This window comes from Castanea sativa, chromosome 9 (assembly GCF_040712315.1).
Source record: "Castanea sativa cultivar Marrone di Chiusa Pesio chromosome 9, ASM4071231v1".
In the NCBI taxonomy this organism is placed as follows: domain Eukaryota; kingdom Viridiplantae; phylum Streptophyta; class Magnoliopsida; order Fagales; family Fagaceae; genus Castanea; species Castanea sativa.
Genome location: NC_134021.1, coordinates 5,157,190 through 5,182,619, shown reverse-complemented (window position 1 = coordinate 5,182,619; position 25,430 = coordinate 5,157,190). Strand labels below are relative to the sequence as shown.

Here is a 25,430-nt window from a genome sequence, read left to right as displayed (position 1 = left end):
CGAGGGTATAAACACCCTCGGCTGGATCCTCGAATCCTCGGCGTATGGACCGACCCGTAGTACTATCAAGTCCTAAACCCAAGGATAGGTCGGCCTTGCTTAGCATGGCCCCACGGCCCATGTACCCATCAAGGTCTTTTTACCCCCCACAATAGCCCCTCAAAACTCTAATTTTCAACGTCCGAGGAGAAAAATAGGGTTTTGATCTGATGAGAACTTACTCCACACACTTTGCAAATTACGGCACGTGTGAAAATCGTTTCGCGTCCCAGAAGATGCCACTTGGCGGTTTTATTTTCAAAACGCGCGCATTTATTACTGTAAGTTACTCTTTGTCTCCCATGTTCAACGGTGAGATGGGCATCCAACGGTCCTCGTTACTCCACGAAATTTTAGGCGGGACAAGTATAATTTCGAGGCCGCCTTTTCGCACGTCGTGACGCTTCGGGAACCTGCGCCTTCATTTAATTCCTCAGGGGCTAATCCCATCAAAACATTAGTCATCATACCTTACTTGCAGAAAACCGTGGAAATTTGCTCACCTTCAACCTTGTAAGTTCTTGCTCTTTCTATTCTTAACCTTTTCTCCTCGGTCTTTGTCCTCGGCTGTCACTACAAACATTCTCCCTCCTAGAGTTTAATCTCTCGTTCCTCTGTAATGGGAAGATTCAAGTGTCTAGTTGATACCGCCGCTGGGATGGAAGGCTTTAGGGCCAAGTACCGTATTCCCAGCGACGTAGGGTTAAAATATTGCCCGGCAGAAGCCGTGGCCGGTTCCAGGAAAGAGGGAGAGGTTATCATCCCAATGATAGCCTTTATAGAGGGTGGGATGACCCTCCCAATGAAACCTGTAACTAGAGAGTATCTTCGCAACCACCGGTTGTGCCCCGACCAGTGCCTCCCAAACGTTTTTAGAGTTTTGGGTAGTGTCGATGCTCTAAATGAGCAAATGGATCTGAACCTCACTTGGCACGATGTCGTCTTTCTGTATGAGTCCCATAAACTTTCCAACGTAGGTTACTACATTAAGTCCCGTTCTAGTGTCGTTAGGTTAATCTCCATGCCTTTGAATCCAACAAAGGCATGAAGGACGACCACCGATCGTCTCTGGGAACTGGCACGACGGCTTCCACTGCCCAGTTGAGTGGGGGGATCCAGGTGCGATGCCGTAGGATTAATCTCCCCACAACATAACTTCCTCTAACACACACAGAAATGCGTATTCATACTTTCTTAAATTTACTAAATATCTGTGTGAATCTGACCAGATTTGTTTGTTTTAATGTCTTTTTTGCAGATAAGCAACACGTGCGTCCTCGTTTAAGCCACTGTAACGTCGCAGATTTAAACCGAGTACTTCGCTCCGAGGTGTTCGTTAGCGAAGACTTGCAACTCCGGGCTGCTCATCTCATTTTAGGGTACACTCCCATTTCCTCGGACTTCCAGGAGATAGAAAACGCCATAGTTGCGGGTGACCGAAGACGAAGGAGGATAAACGTAGCTCGGCCCCACTTTCTGGACGACCGCGACCTCCCGGACGCTCCTAACACCGTTTTGTACAACCAGCCTATAGCAGCAATTCCCCTCGCCGTGCACTCACAAGCAACTGTTGTTCCAGAAGAGCAGGTGTCTTCTTCGCATACACTTGACGACGAGATAGATCAATTCCATTTCGAAGACACCGAGAGACCAGAACTGAGCTTGAAATCAGGCTGGAGACTGAGAAGTCCTTGGGCACAGCCCTTGCTGAGAATGAGAAGTTGACCTCAGAGGTGGCTGATCTGAGGAGAGAGAAAAATGGGGTCGAGTCAAACTTGAAGACCATGAAGACCCAGATAGAAGGACAGCGCAAGCTCCTTCGTGAAAGAGATGAAGAGCTCTCCCAAGCTCAAAGGGAGTGCTCGGATCTGAAAAAGGAACGCAGCGTGATGAAGGAAGAAGCCGGCTCCTTCCCAACTCTCTCTTCAAGGCGCCAGCGGGGGCGAGTTTCGAAGAAGGGGTAGCAACCACAGAGGAGCAGCTGACAGAGGAGTTCGCGGCTTTATGCCGGGAATACTGTCAAAAAGTATGGGGGGAAGCTTTAAACGTAGCAGGAGTTCCCCAATCTTCGGATCTGAGGAAGTCCTAGAAATACAGGAGATTGAAGAAGCTCCTGCTGCCACTCCTACCCCTGAGCCAACTCTCCCTGCTCTGCCTCTGATGGTCCCACAGCAAATTTTTGATCCTACAGAACCTTCAGGTTCCAACAAAGAGAAGGAAGGAGGAGGGGATGCAGAGAAGGACTTGAGCCAGACAGTGGACCCCAACGTCCTTCCAACGAAGACAGCAGATAAAGGAAAGCAAGTTTTGACTCCTTTTGAGCTGGAGTTGAAAAAGACCGAGGGCACCAGTACCTCTCAGCAAGACCCCCCTCCAAAGGCTTAGGACCTATCTTTAGGACTTCTCTTTTTCTGTATTTGAATTATATGTAATGTATATTTAAATGATTAATGAAGAACAATTTCATTTGCTTTTCACTTGGGTTGTATCTGTTTTTACTTTATTCTTTTTGTACTTAGTACAGAAGTTTCCCATTAATACATAGCGAAAATTTCTCAGAGTAAACAAATCTAACTCCAAGGATTGCACAATCATACATAACCATGCGCATATTATTAGAGATTTAACAAAAGGTGGCATGGTTGATACATTTGAACAATGCCTAGTAATGCATAGCACCGTTTCTAGTAGGATGTAAGGTCCGAGGACCATTCCTTACACAAATTCGCTTAGCACTTAAAGATGTAAAATTTAAGATTCAAGTTAATAAACAGTAACGCATTAACACCCAGACATAATATGGAGTTAACTTTGATTAAAATAGTGGTCCGAAGATAAGACTTAACCAATTTTCCGTTTGATTCTTGAAAACTATAACTTCAAATGTAAAATTTCCCAAAGCAGGAGGTCCGAGAACCCGGCATAACTAAGGTTATGTTTAACAAATGACAAGACATCAATTTCCACAAGGTTTGTGGTCCGAGGACTGCACTTAACCAAGCTTCTGTTTGATTCTTAAAAATGACAACTTCAAATGTTAATTTTCCCAAAGCAGGAGGTCCGAAGACCCGGCATAGCTAAGGTTCTGTTTAACAAATGACAAGACATCAATTTCCACAAGGTTTGTGGTCCGAGGACTGCACTTAACCAAGCTTCTGTTTGATTCTTAAAAATGACAACTTCAAATGTTAATTTTCCCAAAGCAGGAGGTCCGAAGACCCGGCATAGCTAAGGTTCTGTTTAATAAATGACAAGACATCAATTTCCACAAGGTTTGTGGTCCGAGGACTGCACTTAACCAAGCTTCTGTTTGATTCTTAAAAATGACAGCTGCGAGCATCAGAGCTACTCATAACTTTGAAATATTAACTGACAAAAGCTCATTTCATTAATAATAATACCTTCTAAGATTATTTACATTTCATGGACGCGGTACAATTCGTTCGTCTAGATCAGCTAGCCTATATGACCCTATGCCTGCTATTGAAACAATGCGATAGGGGCCTTCCCAGTTAGGTCCCAGCTTACCCCAAGCTAGGTTCTTAGAAGTGCCTACAACTTTCCTTAATACAAGATCACCAGGTGCAAGTGGCCTTAGCTTCACGTGGGCATCATATCCTCATTTTAGCTTCTGCTGATAATAAGCCATTTGGACCATAGCTGCCTCACGCCGTTCCTCAAGTAAATCAAGATCTTTCTCTAGGAGTCCCTGGTTATTCTCTGGGTTAAAAGAACTTGTCTTTAGAGTAGGAAAACCAGATTCCAGTGGTATCACCGCCTCGGCTCCATAGGTCATAGAGAATGGCGTTTCTCCAGTGGACCTGCGCGGTGTGGTCCGATACGTCCACAGGACATGAGGGAGCTCTTCTACCCATTTGCCTTTCGCATCATCCAACCTCTTCTTGAGCCCGTTGACTATGACCTTGTTAACGGCCTCGGCTTGCCCATTTCCTCGAGGATAAGCTGGGGTAGAGTATCTATTTATGATACCCATGTCACCACAATATTGCCTAAAGGCGTTGCTGTCAAATTGAACACTATTATCTGAGATAAGTATATGCGGTATACCAAATCTAGTGACAATATTTTTCCATATAAATTTCTTGGAATCAACATCTCGGATATTGGCTAAGGGCTTAGCTTCAACCCATTTAGTGAAGTAGTCTGTTCCCACGAGCAGCCATCTTTTGTTTCCAGCAGCTCTCGAAAATGGCCCTACAATGTCCAAACCCCATTGTGCGAAAGGCCAAGGGCTGGAGAGAGGGTTAAGAACCCCTCCAGGTTGGTGAATATTAGGGGCGAACCTCTGACATTGATCACATTTTCTGGCATAGTCCTGAGCCTCCCTCTGCATATTGGGCCACCAATAACCCTGAGTCAGGGCTCTGTGGGCTAAGGACCTTCCCCCAGTGTGGCTCCCACAAATTCCCTCATGCAATTCCTCCAGTAATGCTTCTGTTGATTCAGGATGTACACACAACAAGTACGGTCCTGAAAAGGATCGTTTGTAGAGCTTCTGATCCTCGGACAACCAGAAACGCAGCGCCTTTCGACGTATCTTTTCTGCTTCAGCCCTGTCCTCGGGAAGGATGTCATTCTTAAGAAAAAATACGATCGAGTCCATCCAGCTAGGACCAGGCCTTATTAGATGGATGCGAGGCGCGTTAGCAGTTACAAGAGAAGGTTCTACCAGATCCTCAACGAGAATAACCCTTGGTAAACCTTGAGCCGAGGATGTTGCCAACGTAGCCAAAGAATCTGCATGAGTGTTTCCACTCCTAGAAACGTGAGCTAAGGCAAAGGAGTCGAATTCAGCCTGCTGACGCTTGACCTGGGCCAAATATTCCTGCATTCTGGGGTCTCTAGCCTCCATGGTCCCCATGACTTGGCCGACCACTAACTGAGAGTCCGAGAACACACGGATTTCCTTGCCACCCATCTTATGTACCATTTGCATGCCTACCAAAACTGCTTCATACTCGGCCTCATTATTAGTAGCCGAGAAGGCCAATCTCAAAGATTTTTCGAAGACAATTCCTTCAGGGGACATTAGAACAAGTCCAACTCCTGATCCTTTCTGATTAGCAGCCCCATCCACATACACTTTCCAAGCTGAGGGCAATACGGCCGTGATCAGACCAACTGATTTTTCACCCATGTGTGCTTCTTTTGAAGTTTCTTCTAACAATGGTTCGGTAAACTCCGCCACCAAATCAGCGAGGACCTGACCCTTCATCAAGGTGCGAGGCTTGTATTTAACATCAAAGGCTCCCAAAATGGTTCCCCATTTTGCCACCTCGCAAATAATCCAAGCCTTTGCGCAATACAGCATTGAGAGGCAGCTGGGTCAAAACAACCACAGTATGAGATTGGAAATAATGAGGAAGTTTGCGCGTGGCGTGGACTACAGCCAGAAGCGCTTTTTCCAAGGGCAGATAGCGCACCTCAGCCTCATTCAAGGACTTACTAACGTAGTAGATCGGTCTTTGCACTCCACTTTCATTCCTTATAAGGACTAAGCTCACCGCGTGGACAGCCACGGCCAGATAAGCGAACAAAACCTCGTCCACCTCAGGGCGAGACAAAATGGGTGGCCGAGAAAGATATTGCTTAAGCTGTTGGAAAGCTAACTCGCAATCCTCAGTCCATTGAAACCCTTTTCACTTGTTCAACAACTGAAAGAAAGGACGGCACCGGTCAGCTGACCGAGAGATAAATCTATTTAACGCAGCAATCATTCCAGTCAATTTCTGAATCTCTTTTGGGTTCCTAGGCGGCTGCAAATTCTGAATAGCCTTAACCTGCACTGGGTTTACCTCTATGCCCCTATGAGTAATCATATATCCCAAGAACTTTCCAGATCCCACGCCAAAAGAACACTTGGAGGCGTTAAGGCGCAACTTATACTTCCTTAGCATCTGGAAGGTGTCGGCAAGATCTGTCATGTGTGAAGGTATTGTCTTACTCTTCACCACCATATCATCCACGTATACTTCTATGGTTTTCCCCAGTTGCTGTTCAAACATTCAGGTCATCATTCTTTGGTAAGTAGCCCCAGCATTTTTTAATCCAAATGGCATGACCTTATAATGATAGTTCCCGGTTGGAGTAATGAAAGCAGTCTTCTCCTGATCTTCTAACGCCAAGGGAATTTGGTGGTAACCCTGAAAAGCGTCCAAGAAACTCATCCGAGGATGTCCGACAGTAGCATCTACCAATTGATCAATCCGTGGCATTGGGAACGAATCTTTAGGACAGGCCTTGTTCAGATCAGTAAAGTCCACACATACTCTCCACTTGCCGTTCTTCTTTTTAACAACAATAGTGTGAGCCAACCATTCAGGGTAAAAAACTTCTTTGATAGCCCCCGCTTTTTTGAGTTTAAGAACCTCTTCCTTCACAGCCTCAGAATGTTCTCGGGAAGATCGTCGAGGTGGCTGCCTCCTCAGAACAATGGTAGGATTCACGTTTAAACAATGACAAATGAAGTTCGGATCTACGCCTGGAGCCTCATAGGGGTCCCACGCAAAGACATCTATATTATCCTTCAGAAACTTCAACAACTCCATCTTCTCCTGGTGTGGCAAACGTATGCCAACTTGAAAGAACCTCTCTGGATCATCTGTTATTACAAACTTCTCTAACTCTTCACAAACAGCCTCATCTCCTGTCATCGCTCCAGGTGCCTCCGGAGGCATATTCGTGCTATGATTCCCTGGATGGGCAAAGTTGATGACTCAATTTCGGGCCGACGAAGCACCGCGGCTCGATATGCATTGTCTCACCCAGCCACTGGCCGCCGAGGATTTCCTCAACATGATCCCAGGAGGGGAATTTAACCTTAACGTGCAAGGTAGAGGAGACAGCTCCCAAAGCGTGCAGCCATGGCCTGGCGAGGATGGCTGTATATGGAGAGTACGCGTCAACCACAATGAAATCCACCTCAACCGTTTCTGTGCCGGATTGAACGGGTAAACGGATCTGTCCCTTCGGCACAACGGCTCTCCCTTCAAAGCTTATAAGAGGTGAGTCATAAGGAGTTAAATCTTCCAACTCCAACCTTAGCCCCTTAAATAGATCAGGGTACATGATATCTGCACCGCTGCCCTGATCTATCATCACTCTCCTCACATCATAGTTCCCTATCCTGAGGGTAACCACTAGAGCATCGTCATGGGGCTGGATAGTCCCTATTTTATCCTCCTCGGAGAAACCCAAGACGGGTAAAGTGCCCTTCAATCTCTTCGGCTTGCTACCCACATCCTCGGCCTGAGGATGGGAAACCGCCATCACCCTAGTGGGACCTGAGCCGGTCCTACCAGGTGCAGCGAAGATAACATTAATTGTTCCCAATGCAGGCCGAGATGAATTGTTCCTCTAGTTGTTTGAACCAACTTGGATCGACCTCGCCCGGTTGACACAAGTGCTGCTTCAACTTTCCCTCACTGACGAGCTGTTCTAGATGGTTCCACAGGGTCCGACAGTTCTCGGTAGTGTGGCCTACATCCTGATGGTACTGACAAAAGAGATTTTGGTTTCTTTTCGCAGGGTCCCCTGCCATCTTGCCTGGCCATCTGAAGAAAGGCTCTTTACGAACTTTCTCAAGTAACTGATGCACTGGTTCTCGGAACACAGTATTTACAGCCTGAGGTGCTGCCGAGCCGGATTGCCCGAAGTAATCCCTCCTCGGCTTGTTGTTGTGGTATCTGTCCGACCTGAAATCTCTTCTCTCCTGCGGGATAACCTTTTCCTTTCCTTTCCCTTGCTGCTGATCTTCTTCTACCCTTTTGTACTCATCAATACGATCCATAAGGCGGCGTACGCTGCAAACGGGCTTTTTCGTCAAAGACTTTCTTAGGTCGTGGTCAGTAGGAAGACCTACCTTAAAGGTATTAAGCGCCACCTCATCAAAGTCACCATCTATCTCATTAAACATCTCCCAGTATCGGTCGGAGTATGCTTTCAGTGTCTCCCCTTCCTTCATGGCCATGGATAGCAGCGAATCCAATGGCCGAGGGACTCTGCTACACGTAATGAACCGCGAAGCAAATGCCCTAGTTAACTCCCCAAACGAGCCTACAGACCCTGATTTGAGACCGCTAAACCATCTCATAGCCACAGGTCCCAAGCTGGAGGGGAAAACTTTACACATCAGAGTCTCATTGTGAGAGTGCATTGCCATCCTCTGGTTGAAGTGGCTCACGTGCTCCACCGGATCAGTCCGGCCATTATAGATGGTAAAGGTGGACTGGGTGAACCTCCTGGGAAGCCTCCCCCTCTCAATCCTCCGTGAAAACGGAGATTTAGAGAGTTGGTGCAACGCCCTACTCATAGTATCGTTGCCTAAGCCCCTAGAACGAAATTTCTTACGTTTGCGGGCTGGTTGGTCGTCCTCCTCACCGGAGGACGTTGCACTGGTGGGGGAGCGCGACCTTGAGCTGTAGCCAACTCCCCTATCCTTCTCCGAGGAAGAACTAGACGAGGACGGTGAAAACTTACGTTTAGCATGGCGTAACTTCCTCTTCAAACGATTGATCTCCTTCTGCATGGATTTAGGTCCCTCCTCATGAGTGGTGCTACCCCCGCCATGAGTATGGCTAGCGCCTGGGTATTCTGTATGAACACTCCCTTCACGATCCCTTCGACGTTCAAGACGTTCGAAATGATCTTCCGGTTGTGATCCCTGTGACTCTGCATGGTGAGAGCCTAGGCCTGCCATAATATCCCTACCTCTTCTAGACTAGATTCCCACAGACGGCGCTAATTGTAAGTGCACAATTGCACCTGGCCCCAAGAACAGTTATGGGCTCAGGCCCAATGAGCCTTAAACAATATGAATTTGTAGAGTGTGGGCTTGAAACCCAGGTTAGAAGTGTGTGAGGATTAAATGACAAACTAAAGATTGCAAATACTTGGAAACAACAAGAAATATAGTAAATCAGCTTCCTCGGAAGTAAGCCGAGAGTTGTTCTTATATTATCTCTCTCTCTTTGTTTCTTTTTCTTTTTAGGTTACAAAAAGTCTGTCCCCTTTTCCTGTCTTAGATCGCTCTTTAAATACTACTCTTTGGAATACTTTGTACACGTGTTGCCCCAACTCCCCCTTAGCCTAGATATTTCTTTTCTTAGTGCCTTTGAATAGTAACCAGAAGTTTCCCTTCCACTGTTCAAGTGTCACTTCCCCATTAATGCGGCCAGGGTGGTTGGTGCAGGGTCTTTAATGTGGAGGTAGCAGCCTTTATCTTTGATATTTCTCCAACATTGGTGCTTCTAGGACATTCAAGGGTTCACTTCCTCTAACTATTGGTCTTGACCGTGTCATTCCCTAACCTTCACCATGAAGTCCCGGGTTCTCCGATGTCAGTCCGAGGGTATAAACACCCTCGGCTGGATCCTCGAATCCTCAGCGTATGGACCGACCCGTAGTACTATCAAGTCCTAAACCTAAGGATAGGTCGGCCTTCCTTAGCATGGCCCCACGGCCCATGTACCCATCAAGGTCTTTTTACCCCCCACACTAGTAATAACCAAGAACAACTTATCACTTATGATCTATTGTAAAAATGTTATGAAAATATCATGAACATAACTTTTTTATTTCTAACTAATTTAAGAAAATAAATAAAAAAATTAATTGCACCTCTTGATTGTTCTAAAGGAAATAAAAGAGGTTAAGGCACTAGTTTTTTAATTTTTTTTTTCAAATATTAGATAGTAGATACTAGAAGTGGGGGAGGGGGAGGTGGGTTATATTCATGCTGACTAGCTGTTAGTTTTTTTTTTTTTTTTTTAAGAGCTTGTAAGAAAAATAGCTATTAATTAAGCTTCAAACGATTTTATATATATATATATATATATAATTGTTTGAGACATGTTTATAAGGGTTAATTTATCATTTACCATATGCAACATAAATTTTTAAGTTTTGCAGTCATCTACTTCATTGAAAGTTAATTTGTATTGTCCACCTTTAATTTTTATTAAAAATAACTGTGGTTTTTTTTTTTCTGAACTCTCTTGAGAGATAATTATGAGTTTTTTGCCTATTTGGTACATTTTTCCACACTTTCCTTGATATAAGGAAATAAATTGAACAAATTGTGTGTATGTGTGTGTGTTGCTGCCAAAGTTATTATGTAAAATAAAATAGAAATGGAACTAGGGTCATTAGTGTCATAGTAATGAATGTGTAGGGTTTAAATTCTTATAATTAAGAGTATATGAAATAATTCGTCACAATTATTTCCTCAAAAAAAATTGCCACAATTAAAAAACTATTTTTTTTTTTAGTTTGAATGTGTATGATTTGTTGCAAATATAAAACTTAATAATTTCCCCCCTATATTAAGAGTCGCGTTGTGAAGGTTTGAACCCTAAACATATCCTTTAGAGATGTCATGTGATGCCACTCAACCATTGGGGTCATTGGCATAAATCTTAATAGTCAACTATCCATATTAAATTATGAGGACATTATAAATATGTACCTTAAATTATAAAAGTTTTGGCAATGTGCATGTAATTAATAAGAGCACTACCGTTTTGAATATTAGGTGGATCTTGTAAATTAATCTCAACTTGGGATGCAAATTGCAAAAATTGCAAAAATTTTGGGTGTGCAGAGTAAATACCCCCCATGCTTAAGGTGCATAATTGGAATTAACTCTATCTATTATATATTCTATTTACTCTTTTCCCTCTTACAATTAATTGGTAAATAGGTATTTTTTTACTTATCAACATTGCTCTAACCATATATTTGGTTAGAAAGATATAAAAGTGGAGATAGAGACAGTTGGGAGAATATAAAATAGTTAATTTATACCATTTTGTTTTTGATACAAATGATGGAAAAGTGTAATAAAATAATATAAATATAAATTTTTTTTAATTGGTTAGAAAGAAAAACAAGAGGATTAAGAAGATAGTTTGTATGAATTTACTATATTGCCCATATTAAAAATAGAAGTCCAATCAAATACTCAAATGCAATGTTCTAAATACCATTTTGGTATTCATTATGGTTTATATATTGAATTGATATATTTGATACCGGTATTTTATACTATTGTTTCGGGTTTATCTATCTATATATATATATAATATCAGTAATCACACTACAAATTTTTTTTTTTTTGTTTGGAGAGGAAAAAATAAAAGGGAGGATTCAGTGTTGTTTGTTTGACTGAGAGAAAGGGGATGAGGTAGTGATGTGATGGAGAGAGAATGTGAGATAAACAAAAAGACAAAAAAGAGTTAATTTTATCATTTTAATCCTCTTGTTAGTAAAGAGTGAGAGGTGATGTGAATGGTCATGCATTGATGAAAGTGATTGAGAGAGAGATAAATTTTAAAATATATATATAAAAAAATAATATTTGAAATAGAGAACTCTAAAATGAAGTCCAAATCTTCTGTCCCACTTTTTCTGCTCCACTTTATACTTTACCAATAAAAACTTGTCACGTGTCCACTTAATTAATTAATAACGGTAGCATTAATAAGTCAATAATGAAAGTATTTAATTAATTAGGTGAACACGTGACAATTTTTTATTGGTGGAGTATAAAATGAAGCAGGAAAAGTGGGACAGAAGATTTGGACTCTCTAAAATGCAATACAGGCGAATACTTGGGTAAGGGGTTATTGTTTAAATATTTTCTTTTAATGTATTGTATGAAGAAATAAAAGTTGAGATATTAAATGTTTTATAAAATAATATGGTATAATAAGAGATAAAATAGTTTTTAAAATAATAAAATGAGATATTTAAAAAAAAAACTGGATGCAGTCTATTGTCTCTTTTCAACTAAATAATGAAAAATTATATTTTCTCTTCCATTTTTTATCTTCCATCTTTTCAACGAACCAACCAACTATAACCTAAATGTTATTGCGAAAATTAGGACATGTTTAGTAGGCTGTAATAGCGGTTGCAATGTAATAGTTATTTCTATAGTTTAGTTATTCTTTAGTTTGATTATATTTTTATTACAAGGAATAGTCATTCATTATGAATAACTAATCTTCAAAATAATGAATAAATATTCATTTTTAAAAAGTTGTATTAGCTATTCCTTAATAAGTGCAATAATTTCAAAACTTAATATATTTTCAAATAAACAAACTTTCCATATATATCTAGTAATTATAAAAAGAAAAAATCATAAAAAATAATATTTATTTCTCTTAAATTTAAAAATAACAAATTTTTAGAAAATATAATTGTTTGAGCAAGATATTATCTAAAATAAATATTAAACTTCATTCTAATGTTATAACTCACAACCAAACTAATGAACATGTTTAGTTATTACATTACAACGCACTTTATTACTAGTAATAAAGAATTCAATTCTTGTCGTAATCCTCATTCAATATACTAAACGTACCTGTGGAGACCCGAGGACCTAGGATAAAAACCCAAGGACCAAATGTGAAGCTTAAGGAACAAAAGAGATGGCAGTTAAGATGAAAGTCAAGAACCCGAGGACCCAAGAATGCAGAGGCGGGATTGCCCAGAGAAGTACAAGGGATAGATTGGTTATACATAATAGAGAAAGGGAAAATATCGGATTTGAGGATAGGTAGCTGTGAACGCCGCATTAAATGCTCTGTACTAGGCTTTCTGGCCGCATTGAACAGAGAGCACTAGCTTTATTTATTGCATCGATGTGGAGGTGACCTGAATAGTATAAGTAATAGCTAAGGAACTTCTTTCCACCACCCTCTATCAGCAAATATACAAGTGTCAGCAAAAGAACTGAGTTAGATAAGAGATGAAGGGTGGAGATAACAAAAACAAGGAGTATAAATAGGGATGAAGATGACTAGGAAAAGGGGATTTTTTTGGTTTGGCTGGGAAGGAGAAAAAAGAGAAGGAACTGAGAGAAGTGAATGTAATAGATCCTTCAAGAGAAATGCCCGAGGACCATATATCTATTGATTGTCTAAGTGAAGCCCTTAGGACGCCACTGTCATTTGTTGTTTTATTCCCTCTCTACAAATTTATTGTGTTGGGCCTTGAATTATTGGATCACCCTTAAACTTTTAGGCTTGTGCATGATTTTTGGTCCTTACAGTACCCTTAATTTATTTATTTTGAATTGATCGTATACCTTACATTTTAAGATGTGTTCATTAAGTAAGAATTTGGGGTATGAATTATCAATTTTTGAGAATTCTTGAATTTTTTTTATTTGTTTGACAAAATTATTTGAGAATTATATTTTTTCAAGGATAATTGCACTGTCCTTTTCTGAAGTTTATTCAAATTACTCTAATCTCCCTCGTATTTTTAAATTGAATACTAGCTTACCTAACTTTTGAAGGAAATTACACTAACCTCCCCTGCACCTTAACACCGTTGGATTTGCAAAGGAAATTGAAAAAAGTAATTTTAGATCAAGTTAAATTCTCGTTTTACCCTTCTTGAAATACACCCAAACAAAACACATTTTAACAAAACTTTAACCAAAAAACAACAACAACAACAACAACAAAACTCTAACCAACCAAACTCTCTATCACTCTCACAACAAATAGTCCCTCATCAATCCACTCCTAGCAACTTTTTAGGTGTTTTCTTCTCTTAAACAAGTGTCCGTGACCGTGAATTGGGTCGAACTAATGATCAATTACATTATCACTAATCGTATAATGTTACTTTTAGATCATAAAACATTTATTTTTCGTCTGGTAATATTTTCAAGGGCGTCTTTGTAAAACACTTACAATGGTCAAATAATGTCCAAGTTATTATAAATTTTACTAGAAATGAATTTATAAATTGACGTGACAATGCGTCCAGTTGGTGAATTTAATTAACATAGTTAAAAAAAATTAATGATTAACAACACACCCATTTATAAGATTTATATAATAAAATTTAGGGTAAACTATATATTTGGTCCCAAACCGTTACAGTAAATGTCAATTTGGTCCCTAACATTTCAGAAGTATCAGTTTAATCCCTAATCTTTTGGTATTGTGTTAAAATAGTCTTTGCTGTTAAGTGGTAGATGAAAAATGCTGACAAGACTAGTAGACATATTAAAATGTTATTATCTTTGCCAAGTAAGTAGCCATGTGTCCTTTAATTAAAAACAAAAACCCTCGACCTAATAATTTGGGAATTGAATCCATTGTGAGAAAGGACCGAAGGGGGAGGGGGAAGAGAGATTGAAGACTTTAAGAGTGCTCATTCAATAGCGATGGCAACTTACCCATCTACGGCAAAACTGATACAGCCACTAGAAATCAAAAAAATTTATCAGAAAAATCTCGAAAAACTAAAACTAAGGTCCCGAATTCATTTTATATTTTCATAATTTATTTTAACAACAAAAACAACGATTACAGAATTAACAAACAATCCAAATGAAAACTATTGTAAATTAGAATTAAACGAATAAAATAATCCTCAAGATACATTTCTAATGAGAATAACAACTAGATATACCACTTTATCTAAAAAAAAATAAAAAATAAAAAATCAAAAATTCAAAATCAAAACATGATCTAATAAAATAGAAGTTTTGTGAAAGGCATAACAGTTGTTGGCTTATGTGGAGGACACAGTCACGTAGACATGATCTAGTAATATATTACTGAATGAGTCTTCAGGCGCTTGATGAGTTGATTGAGTTTGTCAATGCGGATGATGAGATGAGTGACGAAACAAAGGAGCATTGCACTAACTTCGTGATGGGTGGGTCGCCAATCTCCACTCAGTCGGGCCTCTCCATTAGCTATATCAGCTTCGTCGTGGATGGGTTGGTCGCCGTAGATTGAGAACTCTTAGACTCTCTGATCTCTCTTCCCCCTTCCCCTTCGTTCTCCTTTCACAGTGGATTATGTTCCCAAATTAATTGGCTTTCTTTTTTCTCTTTTTAGTTTAAGGACACGTGACAACTTACTTGGCAAAAATAATAATATTTTAATATATTTGCTAGTCATATCAGTATTTTTCATCCATCAATTAGCTGCAAGGACTATTTTGACGCAATATCAAAAGATTAGGGACTAAACTGACACCTTTGAAACATTAGGGACCAAATTGACATTTATTGCAAATGTTAAAGACTAAATATGTAGTTTACCCTAAAATTTATAATAATTTTAGGGTAAACTACGTATTTGGTCCCTATCCTATACACCATATTTCAATTTGATCCCTAACCTTTTAATTGTGTCAATTTGGTCCCTAACCTTTCTTTACCGTGTCAATTTAATCCTTAGAGTTATCTTTTGGATGAAAATTAATGACATGTCTAATGGCCAAAATAAAAAATTAGCTTCTGTTGATGTGATAATAAACTAAAATTTTATTTTGGCTATTTGCTATGTAAACAATTTTCATCTAATATATAATGACAAAGATTAAATTGACACGACATTAAAAGGTTAAGGACCAAATTGACACAATTGAAAGGTTAGGGACCAAATTGACATATGGTGCAAATGTTAAAGACTAAATATGTAGTTTACCCATAATTTTAACATTCCTATAATTCAATTATTGTGATCCATGGCTGGGGTAGAGATGGGAGTGGGGAGCCATTGTACCCAAAGCTTTTAAATATTCCATCCGGCATCGTATAATTTTTATTAAAAATCAGAAGATATAATTTTACTAACATTTCTCCAAAGTTAAAATTTTACTAAGTTTAATTATGATACATTTGACTTAGTGCCTTTAAAAAAGAAAAATTATGACATAGCCACTGGCATTATGATCCATTGTTTTGTGAAAGGGTTTACTCATGTCCTTGCGACATGACGCATATTGACATATGTCTAATCCTATAACAATAGACAAATTTACATTATCATAAATTTCATAAATAGAGGTGTCATGAAAAGGTAAGACTAGTGGCATGTCTCCCCCCTCTTTTGTAAATGTTGTCGGTGAGACTCCCAGCTCTTTAGTTAGGTAGTGTTTTCTTCCTTTTGGCTTTGTTATTGTTAATATAAACTTTCCTTTTCAAACTTTTTTGATAAAAATAGAATGACCTCACATGTAATTGTGGGTATGAGAGAGAGAGAGAGAGAGAGAGAGAGAGAGAGAGAGAGAGAGAGAGAGTAATGTTACTTATACAAAAAATTTTGATTTTTTTTTTTCACATTTGTTTTTTCATATGGACTCACTTTTTTCACATTTTGATTACTTCTTTCGTATAGACTCACCATTGATATAACTTTTTTACCTGCTACTAATAATCTACCACATTAACAGGTATCAAATTTTGTGTTTTTAGACCTTATCTCTCCTCTCTCTCTCTCTCTATATATATATATATATATATATTATGAGTCCTGTTAGAGCACTAGCATCAATTAGTATACTAACATGAAAAGCATTCCTACACTAAGTGTGTCAAATGCCAAAATTTGTTAGCATTTATGTTCGTATGCTTCCAATAATAGAAGCTTATGGACACAGTTACTAAAAGGAAAAATAACTTTAATTCAATTTCTCTCTCCTCTCTCTTGGCTTTCTTCCTTCTCTCTTGCCTCTTTCTTCTCTCTCACACTCTCTAATGTCCCTCTTTCTCTTTGCATATTGCTTCTCTTAAACCCTGTCGTGGAGATCAATTGGTGGAGATTGAGATTGGCGTGGTTGAGTGGTGAAGATGAGATTGGTTTTGAAATGGGTTTTATAATTGTGATTGTGAATGGGTATGAGAATGGTGTGGTGAGAATTCCCTATAAAAATTTTATAAGGAAATGGGCTTTGTAAATGTGATTGTGAAGAGTTTTTGACAACGTTCGATGTTGGTTCATCTTCCTTTGCTCTTCAAAATTCCTTGCAATTTCCTTCACACTTTTGCTCATCAATTTCACACGCAAATCATTTGGACTAATATGGGAATTATGCACTCATTGTTGATCGTGATTGTGATTGTGTTTTGAAATTGTAATTGTAAGATTAGTAGGTGGAGACCAACTATGATTTTTTTTCCTGGTGGTGGCGAGTTTTAGACACAAAGAGAGATAATATGAGTGAAGAGGAATAGAGAGAAGAGAGGGCTTCACAGAGAAGAGAGACAAAGAGGAAGAGAGAGAGAGAGAAATAATAAATAAATTAATAAGATGTGAAAATAAAACATGTGATGCATTATCACTAACCATATACGTTAATTTAGAACATAAAACATTATTTATTTTTTCATGCAATAATATGTTCAATGATATCTTTGTATAATGCCCACAATGGTTAAATAATGTCAAAGTTTCTACAAATTTTACTATAAAATTTTTTATAAATTAATGTGTGACAGTGAATAAGATTGGTGATTTTTTTATATAAAAAATATAAATATTTTTGAGTGATCAATGATACATAATTTTATAAAATTTTTGTAATAAAATTTATGACATCTATAACATTGCTCTAACTCAATTAATGTGATCCATCACTCGGGAAGGAAGGGGAGTGGGAGCCATTGGCCCCATAGCTTTTCAACATTCCATCTACCCTCGTATATTTTTATTAAAAAATAAAAAATAAAGTTATTAACAGCCCCCTAAAGTTAAAAAGTTTACTACATTTATGATAAATTTGACGTGATTGCCTTGAAAAGCAAAATTATGATTTCTCCACTGTGATCCATTGTTTCGTGAAAGGGCTTGCTCGTGCTCATGACATGGCACATATGTCTATGTCTAATCTCCTAAGAATAGACTTTCATATACATTGTCATTGTCATAAACAAGGAATTACTAACGTATACAGTATATATTAATAAACTATTTTTAAAAAAAAATTATTAAAAAACGAAAAAATAATTATTAAAAAACAAAAAAATAATTAATTATTTTTAAATTTTTTTCAATATTTCATTTTTTTTTTCCAAAATAGATGGCCCTAAATAAACTTCATAAATAAAGGTATTATGAGAAAGTGAGACTTGAGCATGTCCCCCTCTTTTGTAAATGCTATTTGTGAGACTCCTTGCAGTTTAGTTAGGCAGCGCTGTGTTTTCTTCCTTTGTTTTAGCGCCTTTTGGATTTATTATTTGTCAATACAAATTTTTCATTCAAAATTTTTTTTTTTTTTGATAAACAAATAAAAAAGTGACTACATATATACATGCGAGCAATGGCGCAAGTAAGAGCATCCGCAGTGGGCCTGCGAAATGCCAAATGTAAGGTACATGTAACATTCAGGCCCAAAATGTGCTTAGCATTTGGAGCACTTTACCAAAATGTTATATTATATTTTATTCCTTTTTTCTCTCTCATCACACGGTCTCTCATCTCTTTGTCTCTCACTCACTTTCCTCTCTTTCTCCCTCTCCTCTACAATCAAGGGAGCTCCACCATGATCATCAACCTATGAGTACGCACCAACGGAGCTCCACGGATTTGGTTGTGGGTGGTTATGGGTTTACTATCCAGTTTTGGCTGTGAGTTTGGGGCTGAGTTTCAGTGGTGGATTGTGGTGGCATCGGTGTGGTGGTCTGGTGGTGGCGTGGCGTGGGCATTGATCGGCATGGAGGATCGTTTGGTGGTTTAGGTTGTGGGTTTTGTTTGGTGTGGGTTGTGGTGTGGAGATTTGTTGTTTGGTGTGGAGGAAATTGGTGTGGCGTTGTGATTGGCTCCAATGGCTCTATTTTTTTTATTTTTTAAACATGGTTCTGCTTTTGGTTTGATGGTCTGGTGGTGGTGCTAGGATACATGAGCGTGGTAGTGTGTTCACTGTGTTGCTATTTGGAGGTTGTTTAGTGGTGAGAGAGGTAGTGTGTTCATTGTGTTGCTATTTGGAGGTTGTTTGGCGGTGAGAGAGAAATAGTAACAAATGAATAAAAAAGAATATTTAAATAAATGAGCAAAAAATATAGAGTTTAGGAATGTTGGGAGTGTTGTAAATGATATAGTATAAATGATAAAGTAGATTTTGAAACGATAAAATAGAATAGTTTGAAGATAACAACTGTGAATGCTCTAATAGATAGTACTCTTTTATCTATCACTAACAACAATCCATTACATTAGTAAGTGCCAAATTTTACTTTGACTTTAATTTAAGTGTATATATTATGTGAAACTCTTTTATGGAGACTTGAATTTCAGCTTTTAATCCGCACACCTCACAATAACTTATACTTAGAAAAATCTCTTGATCCTTACTTCATAAACTCTAGAAGGCCATAAATACTTATATTTGAAGAATAACCATTATGTTAAAGAGCGTGTGCGGTGATAAATATTTGATTAATAAGGTACTTAAAATTTTTTTTGAGACCCATCTAATGAAAAATATAACAAGCTATAAAACAAATCGGTAGTTGTTGACATGCTGTTGATGTTTTTTAAGCTACAGAAAGGTGACTACTTATTAAAGTTTTAAACTTTGATTAATCCCACGTTGTACTCTTTATTGTCTTAACGTAATCCTAAATCCCAAAAAAAAAAAAAAACTGACACGTACCGGTAATCCCTTTCGCGTTTTTTTGTTTTTGTTTTTGTTTTGTCGTCGTTAAGGCTGACGTGGGAAAAGTCACCGTCACTGACAGTCCATCACTTCCATTTACACACAGACTCTCTGCACTTTGCTTTGCTTTACTTTTCTCACAAGCTATTCTATTTCCGTCCATCTCTGTCTTTGCCTTTGGGAAGGAGAAGCAGAAGCAGCCTGTACAGCCAAGCCAAGAAGACTCATAATCAAAGAAAGAAATGACTTTTTTCACGGATTCCACTGTCTTCTTCATTCAGATTTCCAATACTTAATCAAACAATCTCTACGTATGTGTGTGTTTTTTTTGTTATATAATTCATTAATTTGTTGTTCTTGCTTGTTGTGCTTATTTTCATGTTTTGTTAGTATACAAATGTGTGTTTTGTTTGTTTCAAATACTACTTTTTTGTTTTTTTTTTGCTTTTGTTTTGTGAAGTCCCACACGCTTGCTAAATGGGTTTTTAAGAACTTAACTCGCGCACCCACATGGGTTTTTGAAAGCACAACCTTGACTGGTAAGAGAAAAAAGTGTTATTTGAAGCTAATACGAAGTAAGAAGCATTAATTTATTTTACAAATACACCGCCCACACGTGTTTAAGATTTCGTGTTTTCTGTCTTTATGAATTAAAGTTCCTTTTTTTTTTTCTTGGTTTGAAAGTTCTTGTCTTTTTATACAATTAGTTTAATAGTATAATATATGTATATATGTATGTATTTATGTATGTATGTATGTATAAAGTAAATGTAGATCTTTCCCTCTCTTTCTTTTCAAATTTTGATGTTATTTTGATTGCTGATGACGTTGTTGTTGTTGGAAAGTTTTAATATGTTTTGTTGTTTGGTCAATAAATAATGAAAATAAGGTTGGAGTAATTGCAACATGGCTCAAAGTTCTTGAATTTCTGCTCAGTAGGGAGTAGGGACTGTACTAGGCAATCTGGATTAAAGTTATATTAGGAGGAACGATTTCTGGGTTATTGTTGTGGTTCAAGAATTATAACATTGCTCATATTGTGCTGAGCCTTTAGGTGCCAAATACTTGTTTCTCACTCCTATTTTGCTTTAAATTGCCAGGATACTACAAATTGATGTGTCAAATTTTAATACTACCCCACACAATGAATTAAGAAATTTATTAATTATGTTGTTGACGTGGTACCAATCGCATTCATTGTAAACAATTTGCATTAAATTGGTAGTATTTTCCGCATTTTCCATTCCTTAATTCGTTTGTGAACAGGGGTTTAGTTTATTGTTTGGCTGGCTTGTTCATGTAGCTGACATTAATTTCTATGGTTTGGATAATGGTTATATCTAGATGTTATTTATAACTTAGTATTTTGTCTGGGGTAGCAAGAAAAGCTTTAGAGTTAGGACTTTTATGATGTTGTATCAAAGTATAGAAAACATTGGCTGAATAATTGTCCTTCTAGAACGGCTTGATCATATATGTTACTTCAAACTGCTAATAGTTGATGAACAGCCGTATGGCTTGATTACTTTTCCCTTCTTGAAAATCTTTCTGTGGATTATATTGGAGAATATATATTGACACTTGGCTGGATAAGTAGATATGTAATCTAATTTGTCACAAAAAATAGAAGCATATTTTTTAACTTCCATCACTTTCTTGTGATTATTTTTGGGGAATGATATTTCCATAAAAACTTCTGTACAAATCATATTAGAGTATGACTCTTTTTTCCCAGTTGAAACTATGAAAAATGACGATAGAGTTGGTTAAGGAATGAGACATGACAGTAGTATCGACGCAAATAAGATGTATAAAAGTGTTGATTGTTTGACTAATTCTGGATTTGCAATGACAGATTCATATTTCATGTAAGTTCAAAGAGGAAAACACTAATAAAGACTTTCATTTAACTGAGCTCTTCAAGTACAATAGGTGATGAAACAATATGATGAGGGGAAGCCTATTCTGGCTAAAAGGACATTAAAGAGAGTTGAGAAGTGAAGGATGTCAAATGTTTCAAAAAGGACAAAGGAGGGTTAGTGGTGCATCCCATATCTTTCTGTTACAAAGAAAGCTGAGAAGGTTTCAAGCTCATTGGGTACTAGTGGGAAGAAGGTGAAGTTGGAGGGGAGCAAGGAACACTTTAAGCTACATATTAGTGAATCTTGCAGAACTGAAATGCTAAGTGTTGAGCCTAAGCGTAATAGTCCTGGGAGGGTAGGAATGGATGCCCGTAAGTACAGGGAATGGCCCGGATCACGCATAAGAAAAGCTAATGTGTCAGGTATTGCCACCCTTTTTAACATTCAAAGTTTCATGTACGTTTATATGTACAGAGTACAAATGGTTGCTAGGGAAGTATATCTGCCCTCAGAATAGATGGTTGGTGAAGATTGCATTTCATTCCAATTTCTTTTAATTATATTATTTGTTTTTATCTTTGTTAAAAGGATTGGATGCACTGGGCTGGGGGAGGGAAGGGATATCACTAAAGTAAAGTCATACCCAGTGCACAAAGCTCCCACTTCTTGTGGGGTCTAGGAGGGGTCATGGTAGGCAACCTTACCCCCAAAATTTTCTTTTGAGAGAGGTTAATTCCTAGACTTGAGCCTACGACTTGTCGCTTTTGGTGGTAGGTTCTTGCCATCACACTGAGGGTCGCTTTTGGTGATATCACTAAAATAAAGTGCAAATACATTTTACTTTTTTCTCTCTTTGATGCCAAATGGGTTACGCCTGGTCAACTTGGCTTGTTGGCATGTTGGTGTAATGAAACTTGGTGGGAGGAGAGCCATGTTGTTCGGAAACTGGTGCCATTTCATGTGGACTATACAGCATTGAAGAGAAATAGCAGTCCTTAGAGGGATCAAATTGAGATTTGTTATGACTTTATTTTCTTGAGTCTTGCCTTTATCTGGCCTTGGAGAGTTGGAGTTTCAGGTTCTGATGATTTGGGTTTTTATTTATATTTATATTTATTGAATTTCATTCATGCCTTAAGTCTTTGACTTGTTTTTCTCTTTTACATTTTATTGTTCTTTTGTATTTCTTTATTTTTCTCTTCCCTTATCTGGAGTACCTTCTATATACTTCCTGTGTATTGGAGTTATGCCCCCCCTTTTCTTTTTCCACGCTTCCACTACATTGTTACTTATCAGAAACTGAAGATAGTGATGTATTCTATATTTTCAGGTCTCCAGCTCTTTCATTTGATTTCTTAAAAAGGCACAGGCTTAATTCTGTAAATTAGGTCATTACACATTAACTTAAGAAAAGAAAAAGATTAGGTCATTATACATCTGCACACTTCTGTATATTGGCAAACAACTTAGATATTTATTTTCTTTTGACTTCATAGAGGTTATGCTAGGAAAGAGGGAAAAATTGTCTCAAGGTGGTGGTGGTGCTGCTGGAGCTAATGCTTCCAAGGAATTTGAGGAAGGGGTGGCTGAGATTTCCCATTCAAAAAGGCAAAGGTATCCCTTCTGCTTCTTTCTATTGTTAATTTTCCATTATTTTTGGTGCTTTTTCTCTAAGACAGCTAAAGCCAATTTGTGAAATCCTGCTAATTTGAAGTTCAAGCAGAGGAAATTCTAACCTAGATCAGAGTGAAAAGCACCATTTTAGGCTGTGATGTGTTGTGTTATGAAAAAAGTTAAGAAAGAAAACTTTTTGTTATTGCTTACTGAGGGAAAACCTATTATAAATAGAACAAAGATGTGCTATACATGGATAAATTATGCCACATGAACTAATAATGTGCTGCAAATATGCTGTCTTTAACCTGCACACTTTATGGGGAAGTATTGTGCAAATGGTGTTTAGGTCTTCATTGTCTCCATGCTTGATGCTGCTCAAAATTTTAACTAGATAAAAATTGAATATAGGCTACTTAAAGCCATTATAATTCATTCATTTGGGCAACTAATGTATGGCATTGGTGATACCTAGTGTTTCAGCTATATTTATATGGAAAAATTCTACAACCTAGGAACCTCTCTGAATATTGATTCAAACTTTTACATATTATTGATGCATCTAATCATTTATATTTGATGTGGTGTGGAATAGCAAATTTTTTTTTTTTTTTTTGGGACCACTGGGGAGGATGTTTTGGTGGGAGTGTGGCTCTTTAAGGTACAAACTAATATACTGCCACTAATCCCTAAATCGTAAGCTGTTAGCAAATGATGAATCTAATCATTTAACTATTATTCTAATACTCTCTTGTTTGTGCATCCAAATTCCCTCTTAAAAAGTGGAACCCGACATGTTAGATTTGAAGTTTTTAAATGAGAGGTAGAGTGGAGTCAAGGTTCGAACTTGGGGCTACTTGCTTTGATACCATGATAAGCTACCACTAGTACCTAAAGTTTAAGCTGTTTTGAAAGGATCAATTTAATCATATAACCATTATTCTAACACATACTGTACTAATAATTTAATATGAAACATGCACTTGATGTGACAGAAACATAGCCATTGACATATTCAAGAAATTCATAAAATGGACATGGTGAGGATGCAACATATCTTTAATCCATATCTATATATGTCCATGTATATCCTTCTATATCGATGTGTATCCATTTGACAGATGCCCTTTCAGTATCTCATTTACAGAAATGTTCAAACATGCCTAATGCTTGTTTATTGAGTGTTAATTTGCATATAATACAGAAAACGTAATTTAAAAAAGACTAGCAAACTTTACAACAACAGCAACTGTAATCTGTCTGACATTAGTCTATAGGATATATGATTCCAGCACATTCAGTCTCTACAAATTTCTACTCAACCTTGACACAAGTGTTATTCATCCATTTAGCATTCATCAACACCTTGTATATTTATCTTTGACAAAATCGCTTATCTAGATTGTTGCAGTGAATGATACATGATTATATTGGATAACCTCTGTAGTTCCTTGTTACATTTTTTTCTCAATTTTCTGCATGCATCTATAGACAGCAGACTAAATACTTTATGATTTGAAACGTAAAGCATTAATATCTAATAGTTTATGGAGAAGACTGACAATTATTAATTTTCTATTTATGTTTTCAGGGTAGATTTAGATTCTAAACAACACTGTGTTTGTAATACAGAACCAAGCCATGACTTGCATAACGTCTCTCTTCCTGTATGTCCATTTATTTTTTCTGCCTTTATTTTACTTCTCTTTCCTTTTGCTAGTCACTTCTATTTATAGGACTTTATAATGTGTGGATGTTAGTTTGCAATTCTATAATTTGTATACATTCTCATATGCTTTGTGTTGAAGTATATAGAAAATATTCAATGACAAAGATTAAAAAGGAGGGGCTAAAAATATGGTTTTGAAAGAGAGAGAGATAAGAAATCTTGTGAATGAGGAAGATTAAAAAGGAGGAGCTAAAAATATGTTTTTTTTTTTCCCTCATTTACTATCTATTTATCTAATTCAAATAGATGTGTAAGAAATCAGGGCAATGGAAAAGTCTTATCATTATTAGTATCATATGTCTTGGTATAGCCATTGGCAACTAATATAACTTTGAGGCATCATCATACCTGTCAGGATGAAATTTAATGGTTTATACCCATTTACATCCAACAGCATGTTTTGCCATGCAGTAAAGGAGCAAGATCCCAAATGTCATTCTGGTGTGCAGTGGCCATTTCCAATTCCATGGCCTGTTGGGTCAGAGAGTGCATCTTGAACAGTTATAAGAATGGAAACACCTGAAAAGGAAGAAATAAAATAGGAGAAAGAAGGAGACAACATCTGGCAAGAAACAAAATTACTAATGGGATGTTTAGTAACACAGGAATGTGTACCTTTTCGGTGAGCAATAGGGAGTATGATTTGGGAGTGCATGTTTAAACAGTAGACTATGAGGATGATGAAGGGGTACTGAGGCTGCTGATTGTGGATGTCTGGTATGGACTTGCAAGGGGCTGGAGCCTTTGGA

The 25,430-nt window shown here is 37.7% G+C and overlaps 1 protein-coding gene across 7 annotated transcripts in view; it reads left to right on the top strand.

Annotated features, from left to right (window-relative positions):
• Nucleotides 1-19,602: 19,602 nt before the first annotated feature.
• Nucleotides 19,603-25,430, top strand: part of LOC142611044 (uncharacterized) — a 30,924-nt gene continuing 25,096 nt past the window's right edge. For 2 of the 7 annotated variants that reach the window (XM_075783053.1, XM_075783050.1), the window contains exons 1-4: nucleotides 19,603-19,787; nucleotides 21,332-21,760; nucleotides 22,835-22,952; nucleotides 24,544-24,619. In XM_075783053.1, coding sequence (XP_075639168.1) covers nucleotides 21,655-21,760; nucleotides 22,835-22,952; nucleotides 24,544-24,619 — 300 coding nt within the window. In that variant the 5' untranslated portion in view covers nucleotides 19,603-19,787; nucleotides 21,332-21,654. Of the gene's footprint in view, nucleotides 19,788-21,331; nucleotides 21,761-22,834; nucleotides 22,953-24,543; nucleotides 24,620-25,430 lie in introns of those variants that run through there. The other 5 variants (XM_075783051.1, XM_075783052.1, XM_075783054.1 and 2 more) reach the window with 5 other exon arrangements.